At 43.9% G+C, this 22380-nt stretch overlaps 1 protein-coding gene across 2 annotated transcripts in view; it reads right to left on the reverse strand.

Annotated features, from left to right (window-relative positions):
• Positions 1–22380, reverse strand: part of bcar1 (BCAR1 scaffold protein, Cas family member) — an 87671-nt gene that overhangs the window by 13569 nt on the left and 51722 nt on the right. For both annotated transcript variants that reach the window (XM_079162382.1, XM_079162383.1), the window contains one exon: positions 10136–10849. In XM_079162382.1, the coding sequence (XP_079018508.1) occupies positions 10136–10849 (714 nt within the window). The remainder of the gene's footprint in view (positions 1–10135; positions 10850–22380) is intronic.

Here is a 22380-nt window from a genome sequence, read left to right on the forward strand (position 1 = left end):
AACAGTATTGACGACACTTGGCTAAATGTCAGATGTGACCTGCATGCATGCACACACACACACACATACACACACGTCATCCCCAACCCTGTGTCAGATTGATAACCTGTGTTATTGATCACCTGTCTGTGTGCACCCTAGGGGATGAACACACACTTCCACACTGACACTAAGTGATCTGTGTGTGTGTGTGTGTGTGTGTGTGTGCGTGTGTATGTGTGTGTGTGTTAAATCTAGTAACGGAGCGATGGATCAATGGTCACCATTTTAGTAAGTGCGCGTGTTGCTACGGTGACGGTCACCACCATTAACTAATGACATCATTTAATAGCAGCGTCAGTGCGTCCCGTCTGCACCATGACGGTTTCTCTGCTTTAACTAGATTCAAAATCTCATCTCCATCATCAGTAAACGGAGAAATGAAAAACACAGAAAAAATAATTTGACCAATAGCAAAGCAGGAAGAGCGGGTCAGTTAATAGCGTCTAAAAGTGATTTGATGGAGGAACATTCATGACAGAAAGCCATGAACTCTCCCAGGACTCTCTTCCCTCATCAATGTGAACACTACTCCGCGCTGATCCTTGCCATCCTTTCACAGTTTCCTTAACCTCCTCTTTGTGTCATTCCTTGTGAACCCACATGCACTTGTAGCATTGGAATCGACTGTCTTGATGCTGATGCTTAAGCTCCGACAGGCTCGATACACAGAGCAGCCCCCCCCCCCCCCCCCGCAGGAAGGGATGACAGCCAGCACACAGCTGCATCAAGTCCCCCGTACATCCCGTGTGTCAACACAGAGCTCTGGCCCCCGAGGATGGCTGTATACTTTCAGATTTACTGACCTACATACCCAGCGAAGAAAATTCTCTGTGTCGTGTTCTCAGAATACATCAGTGGCCTCATAAAAAGCTGCAGCTCGTCTGACCTACCAACAATAAAAATGGGAGAATTCCTCCACCATGTGTGGCGCGAGCTGGGACGCTCACGCTTTTGTTCCGCTTGTGCGATCACGTCAAGCAGAAGTCATTGTTCAACAGATGACCTTCGCTCCGAGCGATGTCCCTCACCTCCTTCCCAGCAACAGACCTCTCTTCCTCTCCTTCTCTTTCTCTAGCTTCATGCCCAAGAGAGAAGAAAAAGGACAGATGACGATAAACCAGGGCGTGGGCGTCCTTCCACAAACAAAACGCAGGATGAAATATCCTCCGCGCTATCTGCTGGTAAATACAGCACATTCTCAAAGTGAAGCTCCATCTTCCGGCTTCAATGACCGCTGTAACCACACAGAGAACGTTCTATACATGCAGCTGCAGCGGAGAAAATAAATCTTTACAGCGCAGATGTGAAGTTGAAAGAGAAAATGGGGTAAAAATAGAGAGAGGCCTAATTACAGTAGGAGGGTTGGGTGGACATGGCTGCTTCAGATCCTAATCTACACTGTGCTCTCACTCTGGCAAAAACACATATTTGAATTTACTGGGCAATTTGAGATTATTTTGCTTCCATAGCACGTTCTCTTTCAGACTAGTGGAAAGGAAACATCTAAAATACACATTTACATGTTTGTTTTCCTACTGTGTCTACATGCGTCTGTACATTTCTGCTAAACCTACCAAAAGTTACCACTAGATAATGCTTCATTTGCATATTTCAAACATACCATTTCAGAAAACTCATAATACAAACAAAAGAAGACACACACACACACACACACATCCTGTATACCTATCTCATTTCAAAAATACACACATAGATCAAATCTATGCATACAAATGTATACATTACAGCCGCCTGTATGTACAAATATCCACAGTAGGCAGTAGAAGACAATGTTTGTGTACATTAAGCATACATATACTACCATATGCAGGTAGGAAGTGGTTATATGCACATATATACACTACTGTATCATGCACTTAATGTAATGTAATGCAATCGTAGTGCAAGTTTAAATTGCAATTATTAAGATTTATATCTGATGTGTCTTGCTAAAGCTAAACAAATACTCCCTTTTATCTGTTTTCACATTTTGGTTTCCAACGGTTATAAAACAAGATAATGAAAGTAAAACGATTATCGTCCCGCGTTCCGTTTTGCAATGATGTCTTCCGTTAGGAATCCAGCGCACCCCTTTCTTTGAACTTTTTCTCATCATTTCAAATCAAACTACCAACATGGAAACATACTACTGCAGGAAGGTGAGAAAACACTTTACAGGTGACTTGTTGCCATATATGGTAATGCTTGTATAGCGCTTTTCTAGTCTCTCGACCACTCAAAGTGCTTTTTACACTACATGTCATTCACCCATTGACACCCATTCATACACTGATGTCGGGGATCGAACCGCCGATCTCCTGATTGAAGGACGAACCGCTCCACCACTGAGCCACTCCTACTGTGGTTACTGCATCATTCCTTCTCACTGTAACTCCTGTTTAAGTGTAACAATGTTGGTCCTGATCACAAACCACCAAGACAAAGGAGTAAAATAAAAAGTGAAGCGTGAATGAGAGGGTTGGAGCCACAGCCTGTGAATACCATGACAGCTATGTGGAGCATGTGGCATCAAACACACACACAAGGCACCAAAAGTCAGTGCATGGGTCTTAACAGATTAGTACAGCAGAGGGGGGCATGTCTCCAAGAGAGGACCAACACACTCTACATCCCCCCCCAAGATTCCAACACCACATGGCGTAACCGGTGTGTGTTCTGTCCATGCGTGCATGCTCAGACTGGCTGTCTGGCAAATCAGGCAAACTCCCTCACTGACTCACCTCAAGGTTATAGGTCTATGGTGATGGAAAAAAGAAAGTTGAATTTTTTTTTAGACCTCATTATATCTTCTTTAAGGGAGCGTCGAGTTGACAGTAAACTGCATTTGTGTGACTGTGTAGCTCGTCACCTCGTTGGAAACGTCTGCGTGTTGGTCATTTCCAGCAGTTTGTTGTGATGGTGGGAAACCAGCGTTCTTCTGCAGTACTGCAGGTTCCATGTCCGTACCGGGGCAGGGTGGAGACTAATGGCCCCCGTCGTCAAGGCAAACCATAGAAGACGAGTTTGGGGACAAACAAACTTCATTTGGCGAGAAACTAGAATAAATCCAGTTGTTTGAAGGAGACCTGTTTAACTTTCCAACACTAGCTCTAAGCAACTCATAATACATCATTAAAACTACAAGTTGTTTTCTTTTTTATCAAAGCACATAATAAATGAGCAAAAACCAGTACGCAAACCGTGCCATCAGACTTCCCACTGATGCAGACACACGTTCAGCTTGGCAAAGCACCTCAAAGACAAACATCCAGATTCATTCAAAGGATTCAAGGTGAGTGAGTTTTAGGTCAAGTTAATGTTTTGTATGTTTCTTTACAGAGGCATCGAATTGGGTATCGAGAATTGGGTAATTTCACTGGCATTGGTATCCACTACTACATTTTGTGAGTATCGTGAAACCCCTAAAAAGGAGGCAGTTAAAAAGCCACATTCACCTCCCTGCACCAGACTGCATTGTCATTTTGGTGGTTTTTATTCATTTCCTTTTAAGAATCATGAAATCCTGTTTGGTGGCGTACGTTTAATAGAATAGAGTAAAAAATGTATATTTATTGAGGCATTCCAACTCTAATTGACGGACACGTTCTTTTAGGCAGTTCTGTATGGGACTAACCAAAGCTATTCAGAAACATTACATGCAAATGAAGCCTTTAAACAGCATGTGTGACACCAGGTTTTGAAAGTGGACTATTTTTGTTTGGTTAGCACAAAGCACAGGTCTTTCTTTAATCTTAACAGGTTTTACATAGACACATCGTGGTGTAGGTGTCGCTTCTAATTCGCACAGAAATAACAAACAAATGGACAAAGCAATGAGACGGGATGAGCCAAACAGTTGTGTGTGTGTGTGTGTGTGTGTGTGTCTACATGTCTACAGATATGTGTGGGAGTGTGCCAGACAGCCGCGTTGACTTCATTAGTCTCCAGTTAATCTCTCAGCATGTGGTGCAGAACGCAGCCTCACAAACTGAAAGCACGCACACGCACATTATTTATCTAACAAATTCCACTTTGACTTGCATTAAAATATTCATCGCCTTGTTTAGATTATTCATATTTATGTCTCAGTAGGCTTCATGAAATGTGTTCCATAATGCGGCGCATTGAAAATGTAATTTTTTTTTCTTTTGTGGAATAAACAGCAGCTGCTTTGGAAGAGATCTGTCAATGTTCTACACTTTAATAAATAGCTTCAGTTTGTGTGTTAGAGGTTAGAATTATTTTAGTGTATATTAATTATAACATTTACTTTATCATTTTATACCCAGAGTTTAAGATAACTAACCTATTTTAATTTTAAATAAATAGAACCTTCTAAGATCACTGAAATAAATGTGTTACCTTAATCATCATGTCTTATCAGTTTAATAACTTTCAACAATGTGAAAGTGATAATTTGAAGTTTCAGTAATCTCACTGATGCTCGTGTGTGTTAAACTGGGAGACACGTGGCTGCTGACACACCCCTACTAGCACATCAATGCCTTCGACGACAGCTGACACTACTGCTTGACCTCCTAACACGCACGCACGCACGCACGCACGCACGCACGCACGCACGCACGCACGCACGCACGCACGCACGCACGCACGCACGCACGCACGCACGCACGCACGCACGCACGCACGCACGCACACACACACACACACACACACACACACACACACACACACACACACACACACACACACACACACACACACACACACACACACACACACACACACACACACACACACACACACACACACACACACACACACACACACACACTCCCATTGACCAAGAATACTTGGACGGCTGTAGGAAGGTGGAGGAGGCCACATGTATCAGAGACATACTTAATACCTTGATAAAGAGGCAGAGTTAAAAAATAATAATAGGTGGACTCAAACGCAGTGGCGGGCCGTCAGGGCCTGCAAAGCCTTCTCTGCGGGCCTAAACAGAATCACAAAGTTAGAGCTATTTTATAATTTAATAATTTTTCATAAATACACTACATGTATCATAATTTATAAAAATATTTTTCCCATTATCTTATTTTCTCATTGCACAGCTACTGTGTTCTTCAGTTGCTCTGCTTCCAGTGCAGCTTGTTTTAAGTAGAGCTTTTATCCAATCACATTTCACCTCTGTGTCTCTAGGTAGAAGAGAGGCCCCAGGCCTGCAGACTCACCACTATCCATGTGCAGTTTAAGTGAATGGGGACGATATTGTTGATTGGCATAGTGTTCAACCAATCAGATCTTCAGCATTAGCAGCAGCGCTGCAGTGAGATTCTGTGCTGTGATTGGTCAGTGGGCGAGCACGGGACTGTCGTGAAACAAAACTTAACTGCAGAGGCTTAGTCGAGTAGTAAGAGTTCATATTGAAAGATATGAATGAAATTATGATATTTTTTGCATTTTGCTTGGTGTAGATTTGTAATTTCTTTTACCTAGCTTTGTTTTTTAACACTCAATGGCTGAAGGAGGAGAAACGGATTTGTGAGTTGGGATTTTGTGGGATTAATCTTTGTCAACAAAGAAAAGAGGATGTGATCAGCATTTGGTAAGTCAACTGGTTCATTTTTTTACATCTAATATCTGAATGGCCCTTGAGTATGTAGCAGAATGCGTGTTACTGCTGCTGTTTTCCCGTTAAGCTAGTTAGCCTAGGCTCCCGGAACACTTGCGGAGCATCAGCTGTTTTTTGTTGTGGTTCTTTTTGTTCCGGTTCAGAGGTCACACAGACCGCTGTCTCCTAGTGAGCGCAGGAAACATTATATTTACTACAATTTAAGCTTCTGTATTTTACAAATGCACTAGTATTATTCAAACGCATTGTTCGGTTTGTAAGCCTCGTACCAAACGGTTTAATACGAATACATAACGTTATATAGTTACAGCCCAAGAAACGAATAATAACCCTAGCTGTGGCGCCATCATGTGGTTATAAGGTGGTATTTCAGCAGTGAAGGCCCAGGTATAAAATGCACGGCCCGCCACTGCTCAAACGACGTCTCCCAATGTCAACAGAATATTCTGTCAATTAAGGCACACAAATGATTAAAGGTGGGGTCGACAACATTGGAAAAACTATCCAAACTAAAAACCCAGCCCAGTGTTGCTAACTCTTTTCCAATTAAAGCAGCTAGCAGCGCTAGCTCCAAAAGTCGCTATATTTAGCGAGGAACTTGCCGAGTCGGTAACACGGACAGCCCGCCCCTTCAGGGCCTCCCTCCAAAGCCACTCCCCGTGAAATTATCACAATGAACGTAAACACCGAACGTGGCTGTTGTTAGCATCTCGCAGCTGTTAAGCTAGCAGCTTGTGGTACGAGTGCACGGGCACAGTAGGATCCGGTAGACGGGTAAGAAGGTAGCTCAGGCCTGAAACGATTGGACGGGCTTATCACAGTCCTGCTACAGCCACAGATATCAGAGTTTTCTTTTTCTTTTTGACAGAGCATTCGATTGATTGATTGATTTAAACAAATATAATAAATGACCGACCCTAGCTTTAACTGTAGCGTGCAAAATTGCTAAGCCATGAATCAAAAACAAATCCACTTGCCGGAGCTCCCCCCCGCCTCTCTGCTCGGTTCTCTCTTCATCACTCTTCAATTACTGCGTCATCTGGGCGGATGAGTGCGCAAGTGGGCGAAAGAGAGGGAGAGAGAGCGAGAGCGGAGCCGTCCCTCAGCAGGTGGCCCTTATCTCTTAATGACTAACCGGTGGGAGTGGAGTGTGTGCTGTTTTAGCTGTGTGTGTTTGTACGAAGAGGGAGGCGGGGGGGGGGGGATAAGTGAGCATAAGAGCAGCTTATTACAATGAAGGGCATCGGCAAGGTAAATACATAAAGCATGTGACGCACACACACAGTTTGCTCTGGCACTGACAATAGAAGGTCCACTAAACTCTCTCCATTCCTTACTACGTGTCCTCGACCTTGATGGAAAACTTCAAGTAAAACCTGTCAAATATATCCACATATACATGAATGGAGGCCTTTTTTAGGCCTATTCCAAAATGGCTATTTGAGGGTTAAAAAGAGTTTTGACTTCTCAACCCTGTGGCCTCTCAGACATCTTTAGAAACACCTCACACTTCACCTGAGCACTGCAGTTCCAAAATAAATGTGTGAAGCCTTCTGTGTGTATTCATTAATGTTGAGACTAATCTGACCGCATACTTAACAGTGTGCTAACGATTTAGTAGTCAATGGGAAATTTGGGCTGAAGCTAACGGGACTTTCAAAAGGTAACATTTAGTGCGCTTTAATCAAACTCGGTTCGTTTGGACGGTACAAAAAGTGAACCAACTTGCGTGGGCATTTGTAGAGATGGACGCAAAGCTTTTTTAAAAATTCTAAAAGGGTTTATCCTCCGGGGAGCGTGATCTCAGGACAGAGTGCGGGACTCCGGTGGGACCAGAGGAGGTGGAGTCTGCATTTAAAATCAATGATTCCGGGTGCTTAAAGGCAGTCAAAGTTGACGGCCAATGTTTGTTACTGATGTTGGTTTTTAATGTTAAGATGTCGGCCATATTGTATCTGCCCGGAGAATTGTTTTTGTTGCTGCTGTTTAAATTCCTCCTGATGCTAATTTAAACAAAGCACTACAGGAATGACCCCCTGTTTTTGTTGCACTATGACCATCAATCATCCTTGAATAATAATAATAATAATAATGAATGGTTTATTAATATAGCACTTGTTGTACTGCAGTTTGTGTCAAACTCAAAGACAGATTCTAGATACATTTAGAGATTTAAGGGCCCCAGTTCCCTACTAGCCCTTGAACCGCCTCTGGTATTTGATTGTTCTACACAAGACAATATGGACGTACAGTAACCAGACAGCTGTTAAATGAAGAGCTGCAGACAACAAGCTCCGCCTCCTATGCATCATCAGAGTACTCTTTCTGAGAGACCGCGTGTCCACCTTCAGCAGTCCACGATGCTGCCGGAGAGAAAATACAGTTTGGAGAGAAACATCTTTTAGTGAGCACCGTGGACACCATAACCTCCTCCTACTGAATTCATGATAAAGCGTTTCACTGGCTGCATATTCATTTATTATGACGCAGTTTAGAGACGGACAGAGGGGCACGGACAAGTTCACGTGTTAAGGAACAGGGGAGCAGCCGGGCCCAACATCACACACACACACAAAACACTCCGGCTCACAGCAGTGCTTACGCATTATGGCTCACTGCACCACAGCAAGCCTGGAGGGGCTTCCCCCTGAGTACACACACACACACACACACACACACACACAGCCTGTCACCTGCTGGTGCAGTAAAGTGCGTACTCACCCAACCACAAGATCAGAGCTGAATTATTAACAATCTTATTATTTCACTGACTGGTCCTCCTCCTCTGCACACACACACACACACACACACACACACACACACACACACACACACACACACACACACACACACACACACACACACACACACACACACACACACACACACACACACACACACACACACACAGCCTACTCTTTTTTCCCTCCGTTTGTCATCCGCGCTGTCTTTCTCTCCCTCTTCTGTCGGTCAGCTCTCTTAGTATTCCTCTCCGTCTTTTCCTTCCCATCAGGTGGAACTGTTCAGCAGGTTGTTTCAGGCCCGGCAGGGCGTTGTGTGATGCGGAGCGTGAAGACTTAAATCCATTAGGTAAACGCAGCCATGGGATTCTAGCATTTCATTTTGTAGTTTTGGGGATTTATTCAAATGCCCGTTTCTTTTTCTTTCTCACCACCACTGAGGATGATGTAATAATCTCACCAGATGTCCTTATATCATCCAGTTTCAGTCACGCCAACTGCAAGTGAATAACCTTCAAGATGGGCAACAGCACGTGGGCAAATAGGAATTAAACAAGAGCACTTAAGGTCTTGGAACTCTTTCTAATTTTAGACATTAAAGTCGGTAACTTCAATAAAATAACTTTTTGATTTATTTGCTCAATCTGTCACTATATCCTGACAGAAGTACGTGAGAAATGAAAAATGCAGGTTCCTCGTCCTTCTTTTAGTGCTGCTAACGGTACTTACAAGACTCCACCACGCCCAGAAGAAAAAACCCAATTGGGGTTGAGGAGTCTCAAACTGTCAAACTAGGCAGCGCTGATCCAATATGAATCAAGATTATGTTTACTGCATTGCCTATTTCTCACCTCAAATGTTTTTAGAAACATATTTTAGTTATTGCTTCGCTGTTAAATGAGAAACTCGGTGGCCATATTGAAAACGGTCGAGCCAAAAAACCAAGCCCCGCCCACCGACCGGAGCTTATTTTTCAGCTGAAAAGTACACTGAAGTATGTTCTTGGAAAACTGTCCAGGCAAGAAATAAGCAATGCAGTAACAGAATCTGGATTCATATTTTATCAGCGGCGCCTAGTGTGACAGTTTGCTCGATTGACAGCTGCGTTAGAGACTCCTCGTCTCTGATTGGTTAGTTTTTCTTTCGGCTTAAATGCTATTAGGAGCACTAAAAACAGGCAGGCAGAGGAAACTGAGAGGATTTTTATTTGACAGATTATCTGTACTTCTGTCAGGATATAGCGACAGCTTGAGAAAATACGACAAAAAGTTATTTTTATCAAAGTTAGCGACTGAAACTGCGGAATTATCTGGTGATGTAATTGATGAATAAATTATAACCTTATCACACAAAGAACAACCTTGAGTTTTGGATTTGACAAAAAAATAGACACGCATACACCAGAAAACATTGACAATAGCAGGAAGTGTGTGTGTTGTGTGTGTGTGTGTGTGTGTGTGTGTGTGTGTGTGTGTGTGTGTGTGTGTGTGTGTGTGTGTGTGTGTGTGTGTGTGTGTGTGTGTGTGTGTGTGTGTGTGTGTGTGCATGATACAAAAACATCCACAGCTCAGGCCAGGAACAATTAAACTAAATGTTCTATTCACATCTGTTGCTTCAAGATTTTTCATTTTTAAACTGACATCAGTAATATATTTTCTATCCTTCGTTCCTTTACTTCTTCAGTTTCTCTAAACTAAGAACATTTATCCACCCCATAATGTTTCTCTACAGAATCAATTCTGTCCTTCCTTACCTTGCCCAGTGGCTTGTTGCCGCTCTCCCAGTTTCTCTTATCCAGGGAGGGGGGCACCTGGTACACATCCTGCCCACCTCCGTTCCCTCCGGCTGGGGCCGCTCCCAGACCTGGTGCTGGGCCAACAGAAGGGGGCACCTGGTAGATGTCCTGCGGCCGGTACTGTCTCTGGGCTAGAAGCGGGGCCTTGCTGGGGGGTCCTGGAGGGAGTCCGCTTGGGCCGGAAGGGATCTGGTACAGACTTTGTGGACTTGGTTTGGGGCCGTGGGACGGGGGCATCATGTAGATGGAGTCAGGGTTGGGCTGCGCGGGGCTGGAGTAGGCCGGATGCATAGATGTGTAATGTGTCGAGTGGAGGGGCTTGATGGGAAACCCGGCGGAGGAAGTATTGATGGTGGCAGATGCCGAAGGCGGTGTTGGTTTGGCGTAGGCGCTCAGAGGGGGGAGGGGCCGCTGCGCCTGGGAGGAGGGACAGGGAGCGAGTGGCTCCGGCGTGGAAGGCGCGGCCTGTTGCTGCTTGCTGTCGTACATGCCGACCAGGAGCTTGAGGCGGTTGCCGGGGACGATGCCTTGGCGACCGTGGAGGGAGCAGAGCCACCAGCCGTCCAAGCCCTGCGTGTCACGCTCCAACACCGTCATGATGTCGCCTTTACGGAAGGACAGCTCGTCCGGTGACTCCGCCACATTGTCGTACAGCGCCTTGGCCAGCACGTTCTGTAGAGGGACAGAAATATATAAGAAATATAATATACATACACAATCCTATGTACTGATAAATGTAGCCTTGGTAAAGCAAGGCAACAAGAAAACAAGTCTTCCTCAAGACCCATTAGTTTCCAGTCTGTACTGTTAGACCTGACCATTGTATTAAATGACAAGTGAATGGGAGCCATACATATATCTGATGGTTTTTAAAAAACCTGTAATTTGTAAAAAATAAAAAAATAAAAACACCCAGTGAAGTGATAGCTCCACCGAGGCTTCCTCCAGACCACATTAGAATTTGACCCCTATAATTTGAAAATATGGCGGTGAACCATAGACTATATAAGAAGTGGACGTAATCACCGTGACATCACCAATTGGTTTGTGGACTACGATTTTGAAGCCTCAACTTTGGCTTCATGGCCATCTCCACCTTTGTTTTTAGCCGTCGCCATCTTGGTTTTCATTGACAATTTTTTTTTTTTCAACCAAGAAGTGACTTGAGAGGGTGGAGCTAAGTACAATACATATGTTGGTAACTAGTCTTTAAAAACAGTTTTGTTCATACTACTTGTTGCAAAAAGTCCACATCACTCACCAAAATAGCTTGTTTGCAATTACCTTCTAAAATGACTCGTGCGAACATTTTCTGATCCGCCAACCATTAAAAAGGCACAAAAACAACTCGCTCAGGGTTTGAGAAACATTGTGGTCATGGTTAAAGGAAACCGACGCTGACTGTTGGTAGGGAATAGGATGTAAACCATGTTTGTTTTCATGTCATAGTCACATGCTTTGTTGTCTCAGAGGAAAGATTTAACACTTGTTTTCCAAGCATCTTCCTGGAGCTACCTCACCGCCATCAACAATTCTGTTTTGAGATATTTAGAATGAGTTTGGACTCGTAAACCCAGCAGATGATAAATGCTCTTGTGCTGAGCCACAAATGACATGCTGTTACATGTGATCGCATGCAGCACAAAGAGAGGGGCAAAGTACATGGACGCTGGACTGCGATCGGATGTAGTTAATAGTTCTGATAAATATGAGTGTGTTTCATATTGAAAAGCCATCGGATGTGTAGTTCTCCAACATTTAGTGAGCAGAGTGGGGTATCGTACATCATGTGAAAGTTTAAACTTTCACATGATTGGGGTGGTAAAAACGAACGATAGGAGTACAAAATAGAGGAAAAAATATCACCACACACCCACACACACACACACACACACACACACACACACACACACACACACACACACACACACACCTCCCCTCAGTCTCCCTAGAACTCTTTGAAACTAAACCAATATTTGTCGTCCACGTCTGAACTCTCGGCTCGCTCTCCTCCCTCTCTGTGTCTGAGTTCCACACCAACTTTCACAGACCAGTACAGCCTGTACTGGCCCTATGCCAGCTCCACACACACACACACACACACACACACACACACACTCACACACCAACCTAAGCACAAAGAACTGGCCACATCTAAATGAGGCCATTTAATTGGCTTCAAGATTTACAGCCCGTCTTTTCTTTCGCTGCGCTGGAGGCCTGTTGGCCGGGAACGAGACAGAGAAGGACACTCGACCCTAATGTACTCGCTTTATCAAATTCATTCACTGGTTGTGTTCACACGCACGGAGAGAATTCCCTTTTAAAAGGAAAATAAATAGGTGCCAGACACTTTTCTTTTCTAGGTACCCGCTTTAGCCCAGCGCTTGTCGTCTCATAGGCCTACTTCACTCCAGTCAAAGTGCATTGCCTCTTGTTTCGTCACATGTTTGAGCTTCACCCTGCAGAATGATGCAAGGGCAGAGTTCCACTGAAGTCTGACCGAAGGACTTTGTGTCCAACTGAGGTCCAGAATGTGCAGACGTACTGAGAATGGTCTTTTCAGTGACGTATGAGACTGTATCTGTTTCACTTTCCAAATGAACACATGTAGCATTTTCACAGATTCTGGATAGAAAGTGGATGTTATTTGAAGAATTTCTTATGGGGTAATTAAAAAAAAAAAAATTGAAACCACAACAGATAAAAAAACAATTATTATTAAAAGCAGTAGTATTTTTCATGTCATAACATATTTTAAATGAGTAATGCAGGGAACTTGTTTTAGATCATTTTCAATGAACATATTTTAAGCAATAGCCAAAAACTGTTCCAGGCCTGGACCCCCCCCCTAATATATAACCTTTCAGGCAATGTCATGACCGTGGGAACCCTGTTTCTTGCTAATTAAATTTCATTTTAAAACGTATTCTCCATTAGTCTTGGTTTGATATATTTCAAGAAACATTCAATTTGACGTACGCATACACGTAATTTCCTGCTGTTCGCTATTCACCACCATCTCTCGCCTTTGAAACATTAATATCACTCCACGCTGTTCTTTGACATCTTGTTTTTGGGACTTTTTCTTACCATTCGTTCAGGTAACTGTCAGGACTGAGGACACTATTCAGACCGTCATTCGTTTCCTCTATCAAACAGACCACTGGGTTACTCTGACATTAGAAGCCGGTGACACACACACTCCTCATATACTGCATACGCCTTCGGTATCAGTGTGAACGTGCACTGTGACGTGCACACGCCCCAGAGCCACTGAAACTCTCGTTCCTCGTGTGCTGAGTGCTGCTCTATCTCTCGCTAAGTCATTCAAGAGAAATGAACACGGCTACTGACGTCAGACTGGGGGGTCAGTCTCTCTCTCACATGCGTACACACACACACACACACACACACACACACACACACACACACACACACACTCTGGAGGAAATACAGTTATGTTCACATAAAATAGATGTTTACGAGGCGGACATCTGAACACTTGCGCGCCGAACACAGAAGTCCCTCAACTTTTTCCATCGTCCAGAGAAACAGGAAGTGCAGCAGTGAGGATGAATCACACACCCTGCTGATTGGACGACGACCCCGGGGTCTGAGAATCACCTCGAGTACGTTCTCCCGCTCTCTCTATTTCTGTCTCGTACGAGCGACCGGCACAACACAATGGATGTCGAATAGGAAATAAGGTATCAAATGAAAGTCCATTGGTCTATCACAGGGGTGGCCAACCAGTCAGAGACCAAGAGCCACATTTTTTACTGTGTTACCGCAAAGAGCCACATCATACACATGGGCACACATGAACATCACCCTATCCCTTCCTCACACACACACATACCTTTGCTCAGCCAGATTTATTGTAAATGTCACACACCAACATGATAATGACAGAAATTGACTCCTAAGACCACAGGCCAGTCATTTTCAACAATGAACATTGTGTACACCAGGGGTGTCAAACTCATTGTCGCTCTGGGGCCACATCAGCATCATGGCTGCCCCCAAAGGGCCGGTTGTCGGCGGGGGGGGGGGGGGGGGGGGGGTGCTGCTCCTTCTTCGTCGGCGGGGAGGGTGGCTGCTGCTGCTGCTGTCACATACGCTGGTGGAGGTGTGCGTGGCGCGTGCGGATCGGGGAGGAGCTCCGCCTTGCGCGATACAACGGATATTTGTAAATTGTCCGACTTTTACATTTTTACTTAAAGCGGGGCTTTCAAACAGTCCGTCTCGGCGTTAAATGGGTCGACGAGGAACGTAATCTGTGGCCGCACATGCGCGTTTGACGAAAATACCGTATTTAACTCAAGCGAAGCGAACACGAACATTAAAAAAACACAAATACAAACTTCGATATGAACGTAAGAGCCGCATGAAACCGGGCAAAGAGCCGCATGCGGCTCGCGAGCCGCGGGTTGGCCACCCCTGGTCTATCACTTTAAGGGGACCGGTATTGGAATTTTTGAAACGGATTCATGATCCAAGTATGATTCAGTGGTGGTCTTGAATACGGTTCCAGAGGCTGAATCGCCGTGATTAGAATACGATGTTGGACTCTTCTTCTTGGACTTCTTTCTATGTGACAATCAGCACCAACCTTAGTGTAGTTTACAGCAAAAGAGGACAACTTGAGAAGGCTGGAGTGTTCCCCATTAGGCATCTAGATCTTCAACCGTCATCGAAGGACTTGCGGAACATGGAATACCGTGAAATTTGCCAAAATGTGGATGCTATTCATGAAAATCTGGGTTTTCTCTACCATTACAATTGTTGTTTTCACATCACCTAAGCCGAATAAATGGAAAAGAACCATGCCGCTATGTGTTTTGGTTTTATTTATAAATATTTACCACACGACTTTAGCTTTTAGTTTCTACTCGCCAGTGATTGTTGGAGCTTCGCAAACAAAAAGCCCCAGATCAGAGACAAATTAGCTCGGCGCTCGCTGTTCAAAGACGCCATCCGAGAGGCTCACCGCCGCATCACCCAGCAGGCAAAATATCCGAGCCGCAGCCAATGACAACGCAAGACACATGTTGAGTGGGGAAATCTGGGGGAGGACGGCAGTGTTGTGTCAAATTACACAACACTGCCATTTTCTGCAACATTCATTTCATTTTCAATATTTTCTTGTGAAATTTTGTCCATCCACCACATCATTAGAAACTTTTTCTGATGACAAAATGTAAATTTGAACGGAATTTGGAAAAAAATATTTCATAGGGCTGTAGACTTTCCGTTTCCGGGTTGGGCTGCGATTGGTTTGCTACGACACAGAAGAAAAAATCAAGACACAGAAGAGCCCACTCGGCTCTTGTATCCAACACCTGACCCGGGACCTGAGTTTGAACTGTCCCAAAGATCCAGACTGGCTTTTGTTTCATTTTTTACTCTATTTATGCAAGTTGCGTTGGAGTAGGTTTTCCAAGGATCCATATTGGATCAGTTCAAAAAGACCCTTAGGACACAGTAAAACCTGTTAAAGGTGTATATGTAGTACCTAACATTTGGGCTTCCACTTAACATTTAGGAGTGAATGAATCCTGGCAGTAAACATTAATTAAGCACTTTGAGTGCTAGTAACACAGTTTCATGCTTTAAAGAGCCCAGTCAGCCGTGCGTAGACACGGCCGGAGAACCACAAAAACATCGTTGTGTGCCAATCAGCGTGAGAAGGCCGTGGAGCAGACACTTGTCGTCCGCTCCACGGGGGCTGTCTGGGAGTGTGGAGGAACAAGAACACAGTGGAGATAATCACGTTACCCGGACCTCTCGGGACTAATCCCAGCAGAGTCGGGGATGCTATGTCACCACGGCGACTGTCGCCAGGAACGACGTTGTGTCGACGGGGGAAATGACGGGGGAAGAAAGAGTAGAGGACCGACAAAGACAGGGTGAGGAGGAACAGAGGACTTTGAAGGGATGAAGGTTAAGTGAAACGCTGACACTGATGACGATTAGAGAACTAAAAATCAAACGACTTCCAAACATATATCACAGTAATATTGGTGCGTTCAGGCGATTTGACCTTTACTTCACTGTGCTAATTCTTTTAAGCACAGATTAACATGAATTCCATAGTAGGACTTTTCTGCTTTGTCGCCTTAGAGAGGTTTGCTCATTGTGTGGTAGTTTTCCTTGATTTCTCTTCAGCACATGTTGATGCATACTCTAATTATCAAAGAAACCGTCAACTTAAACAGAGAGAACACACTGACCAACTCCTCACCTATAGAGATATGGGGTCAGATCAGTCTCAATAATTGCAAATGCAAACAGAAAGATTCACAAATGCGCACAGAACAATTCACAAATACATTCCAATGCACAAATAAATAAATTACGATTTATATAAATGTAAAAATAAATCACAAATATATTTCTGCATTTGTATGCATTTGTTTGTGGATTTGTATGTATTTATTTGTGGATCGCACTGCATTTATTTGTAAATCGCTTCACATTTATTTGTGGATTTATGAGACTGTCCTGCCGTCGCTGGATTCACAAATGCGTTTTTTTCAACATAGACCTGTCTGTAGCCAATCAGATGTCAGCCTCATTTTCAACCAATCACATGAGCGCAGCTCCCCCCTCCCCTCCCCACGAGACTGTCAGCTTTGTTGAATCAGGAAATAAATATTGTAGCCGTCTGTGTTCACCCAGAGCTCTACATACCTCATATCAGTAGAGACCGGACCAAACTATGTGTGTGTAAACCATATGGTACAAACAATGAGGCCACGAGGCTGCCAGCGTAATGCTGCATTCACACCAAACGCGATTCGCGCCGCGTTAATCGCGTTATTCGCGCCGCCGGTCTCGCCGGGGGACTATTTGTGTTCATTCGCGTGAATCGGTGAATCGCCCTGAAAGCCGCTGTCAACTGTGGAAAAAATAACCTCTATTTCTGCTTAGTATGTGTTGTGGAAGTCCCAGATATCACAGGGAACGAAACGCCGTCATGTCTGGTTCATAACATAGTCCGGAGGAGCTCCGTGGATTTCATCGAGCTGTATTCACTGTGTCTAGCGAGCCACACGTCGGCTGTTTACCACAGCTGTATGAACACAACATAAAGTGATTTGGCTGTGATTTAACGGCAATAAACCAATAAAAAGGGACTCCGAAATAACATCTATACACATAGTTTGGTCCGGTCTCTACTGATATGAGGTATCGTAGAGCTCTGGGTGAACACAGATGGCTACAATATTTATTTCCTGATTCAACAAAGCTGACAGTCTCGTGGGGAGGGGAGGGGGGAGCTGCGCTCATGTGATTGGTTGAAAATGAGGCTGACATCTGATTGGCTACAGATAGGTCTATGTTGAAAAAACGCATTTGTGAATCCAGCGACGGCAGGACAGTCTCATAAATCCACAAATAAATGTGAAGCGATTTACAAATAAATGCAGTGCGATCCACAAATAAATACATACAAATCCACAAACAAATACATACAAATGCAGAAATATATTTGTGATTTATTTTTACATTTATATAAATCGTAATTTATTTATTTGTGCATTGGAATGTATTTGTGAATCTTTCTGTGTGCATTTGCAATTATTGAGACTGATCTGACCCCATATAGAGACTTGAGGCTAAACCACTTCATGCACCAGTTATGCTCGAACATGAACTAAGCCTCTTGGAGAAATCTTGCGAATTCTTCCAATTCCTGGATCTACCACGCACGTACAATTCTGACAACTTATTTCCAACCTCAAGTCAAACCTCGGTGAGGTACATCCACTTTAGTTTTCTGCTATTACAAACAAGCGGTCACACCAAACAGGAAGCGAATCTTCGCCTCGTCCTCGCGTACACGTTATTGTTAGCTCAGGACATAATGACGGCAACAGTTTTTAGTTCCCTTTAAAATGACAATATCAGCATTTTTTTATGTTTTCGAACATTACTGCTGACCAGCCATTGATTTCCATTTATTATGAAGCATCAGCTCAACTAAACACCGAATGAATGAACATGAAACATGCAAAAACACTGGCATGGTCTACACTGTTTGTGAGTAGCTATTAACAACTTTAGACTGATACTGTGGCAGCGTTTACAATGTAATGTGATAATGCATTCAATTATCAGATGGAGACTAAAAATAACTTTTTTTTAGAATATCCAGCAGCTCCAACTGTCAAAAAGGAAAGAGGAGAGCGAGGCAGAAGCAGAGAGATGTCCACTGAGGTGAAAGTAATGTGAACAGCTGGTGGAGCGAGCTCAGTATAGACAGGTCGCTCATCTGTGTGAGTGTGTGTGTGTGTGTGTGGCTTAATGTCCTTTTGTCTCTTGCCTCCCATTTGACCCCTGGGGACAAATACTAGCCTGCCACAAGAGGTTTCATGTGTTGTGTGTGTGTGTCTATTCCCCACAATGCAGAGAGCAAAACAGGGAAACAAAAAGCACTTTATGGCACTCCCCCCGTGTTTCTCCTTGTTCATCTATTCTGTCCACGCTGCCATTTTCTGCAGCGGTCACAATGCATGTCTGCTCTTTCTTCTTCTCTTGTTCTTTAGCCCGCTCTGTCCGTCTCCCAGCTGTCCTGGCAGTGAGTCAAACAACTCACTTCTGACTCTGCAGCCTGGAGTGAATGTGCGAGTCCGGGCCATCTGAGGTGAGCGGAGCTGGGCAAAGCAAAGAGGGCACCGGCCGAGGTGAAGAAGCGTGAGACCATGTCTGAAAACGTGTTGGTGTCCGCACCAGCCGGGGCAACTAAAGTCTCTTCTTCTTCCGTCGTGTTTTCAGCTCGGCAAACAACAAAACCGCATCACAAGCTGAGGAACATCTGGAGCCACCAAACCAAACCACTGTCCGTTCGGCTGCATGGACATTTCACAGAGGAAGTTAAAGGTGACAGAAAGCTGTCTTAACTTCACAGCCACACACACACACACACACACACACACACACACACTCTGCTTCGCCTTTACTCCGTGAGCTCCAGTCGCTTCACCAGATTGCACCACTTGTACAGTCAAGAGAGAGCAGCTCCTCTCCGCTAGGAAATCAACAAAATATTCCCAGAGAAACATGCAGCAAAGAAGTCTGGTGTTCTGTTTTAAGCAAACCCCCAACCCTCACGCTTAAGGCCCAACGCACTGAAGGCGCCCGACCAGCGTGTGTTACAGCTGTGTTTGAAATGGCCGAACACGTTCCAAAAGCGGTAAGAGGCGGGTCAAAATGCTTTGACTCTCGGCCAACCTTGTTTCAAAGTCCGGAGCGTCAAATGACGACCCAGCAACCAAAGCTGTGTTGTTTTTCTCCCTGCAGCCGCAATATCTGTTTGGAGGGAGCTAAAGGGAATTATAAGCTAAGAATTTCCCCCATTTTATTGAAGAAATAAATAATCAATAAATGCTACTACTTCAGCTGTCACTGTTGAGTTTGTGTGCTCTCTGCAGGACAGTGTCAGCCAAAGATAGTTTATGAGGCAAGAGAAGCGTCACTCTGTAGTGTTTCTGTAGTCCCAACAACTCCAACAGAGCGATACGTCTCCCAAATAGCAGATCTTTTGTCGTCAATGTCACATCATCTAGTTAAACTTTCATCTATATCACATCGATAATTTACTCTCATCCACTTTATAGTTTTGAACCAGGACCTTTTATTATTTAGACCAAGTTAAAAGACTAAGTCTCTAAACCTCTAAAATACTAAATGTTGCTCATACAGACCTTTTCCTAAAATACTGCTGGTTCTGTGGCGTTTGTATTTCAAATCTGATTCCTGCAGTGCTCTACAGGAGCTTCAACTGACGCGCATCGCCTTTACCCAAGTCTGAACCCTCAATGAAGGTCTGTCCGAAGGTGGGGGACCGGCACAAATGTCCACACTTTTCAAAAAATGTTCTCACTCTCAAGGTCTAAAACTCAAATTGGTTTTCACAAAGATAGATTTCCAAGTACACACACACACACACACACACACACACACACACACACACACACACACACACACACACACACACACACACGGACTGTGTCCCAGTTTTGTACTCTGCTTGTTTTTTTATGACTGTTTTCTATCTTGTGTGGGGAGACAGAAAGTCTTGTGTTATTGCCTTGTCCTTGCAACTCATTACATTGTGTGTGTGTGTGTGTGTGTGTGTGTGTCTAAAGGTTATGGTAAAACATTCGTAGTGTCTCTGGTGTGTGTGTGTTTTGCTTTTGTTTCTTCCCAAATGCAAATTCTGTTCTGTTCTCAGGTTCTGTTGAACGATACCGTTTGAGAAGCCTGACCTGATGTGTAAGTGAAAAAAGTCCTCCATATGAATTTAAAAAGGAGGGAAACAGAATTGTTGCCAAAATCAAATCACATTTTTACCTTAGATCTAAAAAGATATTCAGTTCACAACAATTTAAAACAGAAAAGCAGACCATGTTGGCATTTCTGCTCAACTTAAAAGTCAAGTTTTTTAAACCCTTTTAGATCACATCCCTGGTCACATTTTGCACCCATTTAAGAATATAAGCAAACCAATATCACGACATCCAGCCATCAATCAATCTGCAACTTTTAGCGACCTGGGAGCCCGCCCACTTATTAGCGGCCCAATCAAATGCAAAGCATTTTGGGGGATTTTTGCATGTTTAACTATTAAATCAAAATCTATTCTGTTTCTGGGAATCGATACAGCATCACAAAACGTAATATCGCGATACTCAATGTTTTCTTACACCCAGGATATGTATTATTACAGAGTGAAATATTCATTTTTGTTCCTTTTAAGGCTGAAGCGCTTTATTTTGGGACATTTATAACCCTTTTGAGCATCATTTTGACACTATCCACTAGAATTGTAAAAGAACTTCTGTGGGATTGAACAGTGTTCAAGCTGCACAGCATGACTTTGTATCGACTGACCCATCAGGAGGTCAACGATGTTTTTTGATCCATTATCTGTTGGTTGACTATGATGACTGAATTTTAATAAGAGATCATTCTATGCATTTTGACTTCTGAAATCTGACATAAATGACATTTTAGTTTTCCTCATAAATCTCACAACTCAAATAACTTTCAACATGGCCCTTTATTCTCTTCTGTAAGATGTTCCGTCACAGGGTATCAGCACCAGGTAATATGTTACCTGGAAATAAAACTCTCTTAATGCCACTGATATAGCAGAGATCATAACGATTATGGAGAACATGAGGAACCGACACCAAAGGTGTTTATTGGTGTACTAAAACTGGTTTTATTGTTGTATGGTGGCCCTGTGTCTTTGTGGACCAGAATGTCGTTGCATAGTGTGTGTGTGTTTCTGTGTCACTGCTATTGCTGAAGCTAGTCTGGGCCTGTCTCTCTCTCTCTCTCTCTCTCTCTCTCTCCGTCTGTCTCAAACACACACAGTCCCACTACAGCATTCCACAGCCTCCGCATACAAACACACAACTCTCCTATTACCTCACATTCCAGGGGTGTCACCACACACACACACACACACACACACACACACACACACACACACACACACACACACACACACACACACACACACACACACACACACACACACACACACACACACACACATACACACACACACACACACACACACACACACACACACACACACAGATTTTTGAATTTCATCATAAAGACAAGAAACAAACAAATAATGCGCAGCAATCCTCTTTTTAAAAAATTCCTTTCTTTGTTTCTTCCTCTTCCTCCAATCTGCCCTCCTCTCTCTTCCAACCTCCGCCTTTTTCTTCTTCAGCCCCCCCCCCTCCCTCTATTCCTGACCTGGCATGTCAGACCGTTCTTGAGAAATTCTTGTGAGTGCACGGCCGATTTTGTACAACAGCAGATAGAATCCTCCACCCAGTGGAGCATCTAGTTGGAGCTGGGCCTGTTGTGTAAGGCTCTCTATATGAGTCGTCCATCATTCAGGAACACTGCTGTGTGGCAGCAGTAATGTGCAAGACTGTGTGTTTTATTTTGTTTTCAGCGGAGAGCTCTTGATCCAAATGCTCGAGCTGAACACAGTTCTGAGGCAAACCGTGTTTTCAATAATTAAAAGAGTTGTGCTTATAAAACCTAAAGAGTAAAGAACCTGAAGGATTCCCCATGTACCTTTAAAGGCGCACTCCACCGATGTTACCCGTGAAGATGAGTTTATCAGCCGTATCATGTCTTCTGTGGCTCTGGAAAAAAGCTGT

Source organism: Pholis gunnellus (genome assembly GCF_910591455.1).
Source record: "Pholis gunnellus genome assembly, chromosome: 7".
In the NCBI taxonomy this organism is placed as follows: Eukaryota; Metazoa; Chordata; class Actinopteri; order Perciformes; family Pholidae; genus Pholis; species Pholis gunnellus.